General features: G+C 48.6%; 1 protein-coding gene across 1 annotated transcript; it reads right to left on the reverse strand.

Annotated features, from left to right (window-relative positions):
* Positions 1–3,388: 3,388 nt before the first annotated feature.
* On the reverse strand, positions 3,389–4,230 carry LOC135372290 (uncharacterized). Its single transcript, XM_064605935.1, has 2 exons — positions 3,622–4,230; positions 3,389–3,505 (listed from the first exon to the last, which is right to left on the reverse strand). The coding sequence occupies exons 1-2, from the start codon at positions 4,228–4,230 to the stop codon at positions 3,389–3,391; spliced, it is 726 nt and encodes a 241-aa protein (XP_064462005.1).
* Between the last annotated feature and the right edge of the window lie 653 nt (positions 4,231–4,883).

The raw sequence follows: 4,883 nt of genomic DNA on the forward strand, positions 1-4,883 counted from the left end.
GTGTAAAATGCGACATGGTCCCCAAAACCTTCTTTTATAGACAGAAACTCTTGCAGGAGTACGGCTGTGGGAGTTTCGTGTTTCTTGTACTGCAATAAAGATGTATTGTGTTTGGGCGGTGCTTGCCACGGAGCAATCATCCCACTAGTTCCTACAGGCGTAGAATCGTACTCTGAAAAACCGTGTGTTTCAATTTCCTGCAGGATTCGCAAGCTGAAAGGAGGTGTAGGTTTGTTAAGAAATAACTGTTTGCAGCGTGTCTGAGTAACACAAGAGAAAGCTGGGTGCTGTGGATAACTTCGTACTTTTAGTGCATATGTGGAGGCAAGGTAAAATCTCCGCCTTTCTAATGACCACTCGTTGCACTCCACATAGAGACTCTCGACCGGCGACGTGCGAAACGCTCCCAAGACCAGTCGCAGTCCCTGGTGGTGGACAGGGTCTAGAGCTCTCAAGACGGACTTTCGTGCAGAGCCGTACACGACAGATCCATAGTCAAGCTTGGAACGGATGCAAGATGTGTAGATGCGACGCAGAACCTCACGGTCTGCACCCCAGGATCTATGTGACAAGATTTTGAGAATGTTCAGCGATTTCCCGCATTTACTTTTTAGGTTCCTTATGTGAGGGTTGAAAGTGAGCTTGCGGTCAAAAAGTATACCCAGGAATTTATGCTCAGATTTGACCGTAATATCTTGGCCATTCATTTTAAGTTCTGGCTCAGGAAACATACCCCTTACTCTTGAGAAGGGTACGCAAACCGTTTTCTCAGGTGAAAAATTAAACCCATTCTCAGATGACCATTTTGCTAATTTGTTCACACAGAGCTGGAGTTGTCTCTCACATCTTGAAATGCTTGTAGACGAACAAGATATCTGAACATCGTCAACGTATAGTGAGTAAATGACGGATGGCGGAATAGCGTGCACAATAGAGTTCATTTTGACTATGAAGAGTGTCACGCTCAGAACGGAACCCTGTGGGACACCGTTCTCCTGAATAAAAGAACGTGAGAGTGATGTGCCCAACTGGACTCTAAAAGTTCTGTCCTGTAGAAAATTTGCGATGCACCGGAGCATACGACCGCGTACACCGAAATTGTACAAGTCGCGAACGATACCATATCGCCATGCTGTATCGTACGCTTTTTGAATATCGAAAAATATGGAAATACAATGCTGTTTTCTGACAAACGCTTCCCTGATGACAGTTTCCAGCCGCAGCAGATGATCAGTGGTTGAGTGGGCGGCTCTAAATCCGCACTGATACCTGTCGAGACATCCATTTTCTTCGAGGAAGTACATCAGGCGGTAGTTAACCATGCGCTCGAACGTTTTGCCTAAACAACTTGTAAGGGCTATAGGCCTGTAGCTACATGCGTTGGAAGGATCTTTCCCTGGCTTCAAAAGTGGAATGACTGTCGCCACTTTCCAACGAGATGGGAGTTCACCCTGATTCCAAACTGAATTGAAAAAGTGCAGAAGACCTTCTAGTGATGTTTTTGATAAGTGCTGCAACATGCTGTACGTGATTCGATCTGGCCCTGGTGCTGTTTGTTTTGGGGACGACAGAGCACGCAGCAGCTCCATCATACAAAATGGTTTATTAAAAGCATGTCTGTCATTGGTGCCATATGTAATTTTGAATTTCTCAGCATCATCTTTGACTTTTAAGAAATCCCTGGTGTAGTGAGAGGAGGAAGAAACGCTCTGGAAGTGTTCTCCCAAGACATCTGCCTGTTCTTCTAAAGTTTGGCACACCCTACCATTCCTCTCCAAGAGAGGAATAGAGAAGCTTGTGTAACTGCCCTTTATTTTCTTTAATCGATCCCACACAACCTTAGTTGGGGTATTGCTATTCAAGGAGGAGACAAAACCCTTCCACGATTCACTCTTTGCTTGTCGGCGTGTCCACCTAGCTTTTGCTCGAGCTTTCTTAAACGCCAGTAGATTTGCTGGGGTTGGATACCGCCGGAACTTGCCCCAAGCACGGTTCTGCTCTTTTCGTGTATTTCCACAGTCCTCTGACCACCAAGGCTTGCAACGCCTGGGCAGTTGACCTGATGACTGTGGAATGGACTTGGTTGCTGCTTTTACAAGAGTGTCTGTTACATAGTTATTTGCGTCATTAATGTTCAGCCCAAGGAGGGACTCTATAGAAAGTGTGGCTTCTTGTTTAAAGAGGTTCCAGTTTGCTAACTGTATCTTCCAACGAGGTGGGCGGGTTCTAATAGCACCTGATGGTCGATTGATCTCTAAAAGGACAGGGAAGTGATCGCTACCATAGGGGTTTTCGTCCACTGTCCATGAAATGTCCTGAAATACAGATGGACTGCACAGCGAAATATCTATGGCTGAAAAGGACTGCGAAGCAGCATTAACATGAGTAGCGTTTCCTGCGTTGAGCAGGCAGATTGGCAAGGATGCTAATAATTTCTCAAACATTTTGCCTCGGGTGTCAACTCTGGAACAACCCCAGAGCAAATGATGCGCATTGAAATCTCCCAGTAGTAGAAAAGGCGATGGGAGCTGATTAATGAGATCCTCAAGCTGTCTCTGTTCGACCCTGACTGATGGCGGTAGGTATAAAGAGCATACCGTCACTACACGGTCAGTGCAGATCTGTACAGCAATGGCCTCAAGATTTGTGGAAAGTAGAACGTCTCTCGTGGGAAGTGTTCTGGCCGTGAGAATGGCCACACCTCCGGAAGCACGTGCCGTGTCTGTTCGGTCCTTACGATAAACGTTCCACCGTCGGAGGTGGAAAGGGGTATCTGGAATCAAATTTGTTTCTTGGAGACAGAAACAGACAGCATGATGTTTGTCTGCCAAATCATGGACATCATCAAGATTTTTCAGCAAACCCCGGCAGTTCCACTGAATAATGCTCTGGGAACCCATAAGAAATGCACAGAAGAGGAAAAAGAATATGGACTGAACGACTACTCTAATGCGTAAAGACCTTGTGGAACAACTGTCCATGAATGCGGAGGGATTAAGGAGCTTGTATTCTCGGTGGAGGAACCCTTTGTTGTTGTTCCTTGGCTTTTCCTCCTCGTCCTCGGCCAGCTTTTTTCCCTCTCTGTTCCTTGCCCATGGAAAGACTTGGTAGACTCGAAGACGACTTCTGAGAGCAGCAGTCGTCGTCATCGAGATCCATGCTCTGACTCGTGTTTTGAGACAGGCCCATGGCAATCCCGTCCCAAACGGAAGGGGATGCAACAACCTCCTCTGAGGTTAACATTGCATCTCCCTGGCTGTTCGTCTGAGAGGCCACTGGAGGAGAACCCTCAGTGTCCCTCTCTTTGTGTTGGGGAGTGTGGAGGGGAGCCCCAGAGGTCTGGGTCTCCACCGATACTCTGAGTGGTGCCACTCCCCTGCGCACCACATCAGAGAAGGTTCCTTTCTTCTGGAACGCCAATTGTGCCTTTGCTGCACTGTATGTAATATTTTGCTCGGTTTTCAGCTTGAGGATCTGTTTCTCCTCTTTCCAACAAGGACATGATCTGGAGTAAACAGGGTGGTTACCCTTGCAATTGGCACACTGAAAGTCATTGCTGCACGACTCTGACGAATGGTCTTTGCCGGAACACTTAGCACATACGGGCTGCCCACGGCATACCTGAGAACCGTGGCCAAACCGCTGGCACTTGTAACAGCGACTCGGATTTGGGATGTAAGCCCTCACATTGCAACTGAGGTAACCGGCTTTGATTGTTTCTGGCAGCTTGTGGAGCTTGAAAGAAAGGATTATGTGCTTTGTTGGGATTTCTTTCCCATCCCTACGCATGACTATTCGCTTTACGGCTACCACACCGTGCTGTTGTAGGCCTTCTTGAAGTTCCGATTCCGAACAGTCAAGAAGGTCGCTCTCAGAAATTACTCCTTTAACAATGTTGAGACTCCGGTGAGAACTTACTGTGACAGATATCCCATTGATGCTTGTCAGTGAAAGAAGCGCACTGCTTTGCTCTCGCTTTTCAACATGGACTTGGATATCTCCAGAGCCCAGTTTCTTGGCATTGTATTCTTTACCTATCAGCTGTTCAAGTGCTTTCGCTATTACAAAAGGAGACACTTTTGACAGTGGTCTTGTGTCATCATTCGAGTGGACAACGAGAAACCTCGCAAACCATGGTTCGGGTGTTGAGGTATTTAAATCAATTTGCTGGTACTCGGTGCGGAACCGTTTCCGATTCCGATCTCGGGGTTTTAAAGAAGAGGATGCCATAAAGGTGACAATACAATTCGATGCAAGGGTCCTGCCGCCCACCACGGAGCCCAACCAGGGGACCGCGTTTGACGCAGTAGCAGGTACGCCTACACTATACCCAAGTGCAGCTTCTGGAGAGTGAAAGACTGCCCAAGGTTGACCCTTGCCGCCAAAGAAGGTGAAAAGAGGAAAAGGAAAGAAAGAAGGAGACCAAGGAAGAGAAAGTGATGAAAAGGGAGATGGCGACTAGCTGAATAGTCCTGGCCGGGCCTTCCAGGACCACCCGTCTATGGGAAGCAGGGGCCAAAGCGGTGTGTTGCTTTCCCGGAGGGGCCCCGAAGGGTCCAAAACAACCTCCGGGTCTACTCAACCGCCAGGATCCCCCTTCCCCAGACACGGGAAAGCCACGCACAGCTATACGTGGGGGTCTCCCTCCTGCGGCGACCCAACCGTGAGTGCAGGAGGGGGCTACTGCGGCTGCTGCCGGGCGATGGGGGCGCCAAGTTCCCGACGCCGGGCCACTAGAATGGACAGCGGCGACCTGCCAAGCTAAAGCCTATGCAAGGCTAGCCCGAATCGGGCTCCCTTTCGTGGATGCTGTGCTCTCTGAGCCCCTTAAAGACCATCAAGAAAGGCTAGCCCAATATCTGGGCATTCCCATGGGAATCTCT

The sequence above is a fragment of the Ornithodoros turicata genome, unplaced genomic scaffold (assembly GCF_037126465.1).
Source record: "Ornithodoros turicata isolate Travis unplaced genomic scaffold, ASM3712646v1 Chromosome14, whole genome shotgun sequence".
Classification (NCBI taxonomy): Eukaryota; Metazoa; Arthropoda; class Arachnida; order Ixodida; family Argasidae; genus Ornithodoros; species Ornithodoros turicata.

Excerpts from the sequence above, each read along its gene's own strand:
- LOC135372290 (XM_064605935.1), bottom strand. The coding sequence starts at position 4,230 with ATGGCATCCTCTTCTTTAAAACCCCGAGATCGGAATCGGAAACGGTTC. Across the intron at positions 3,506-3,621 it reads GGTTTGGCCACGGTTCTCAG|ATCATGTCCTTGTTGGAAAG; the intron begins GTATGCCGTGGG and ends TGTTTACTCCAG.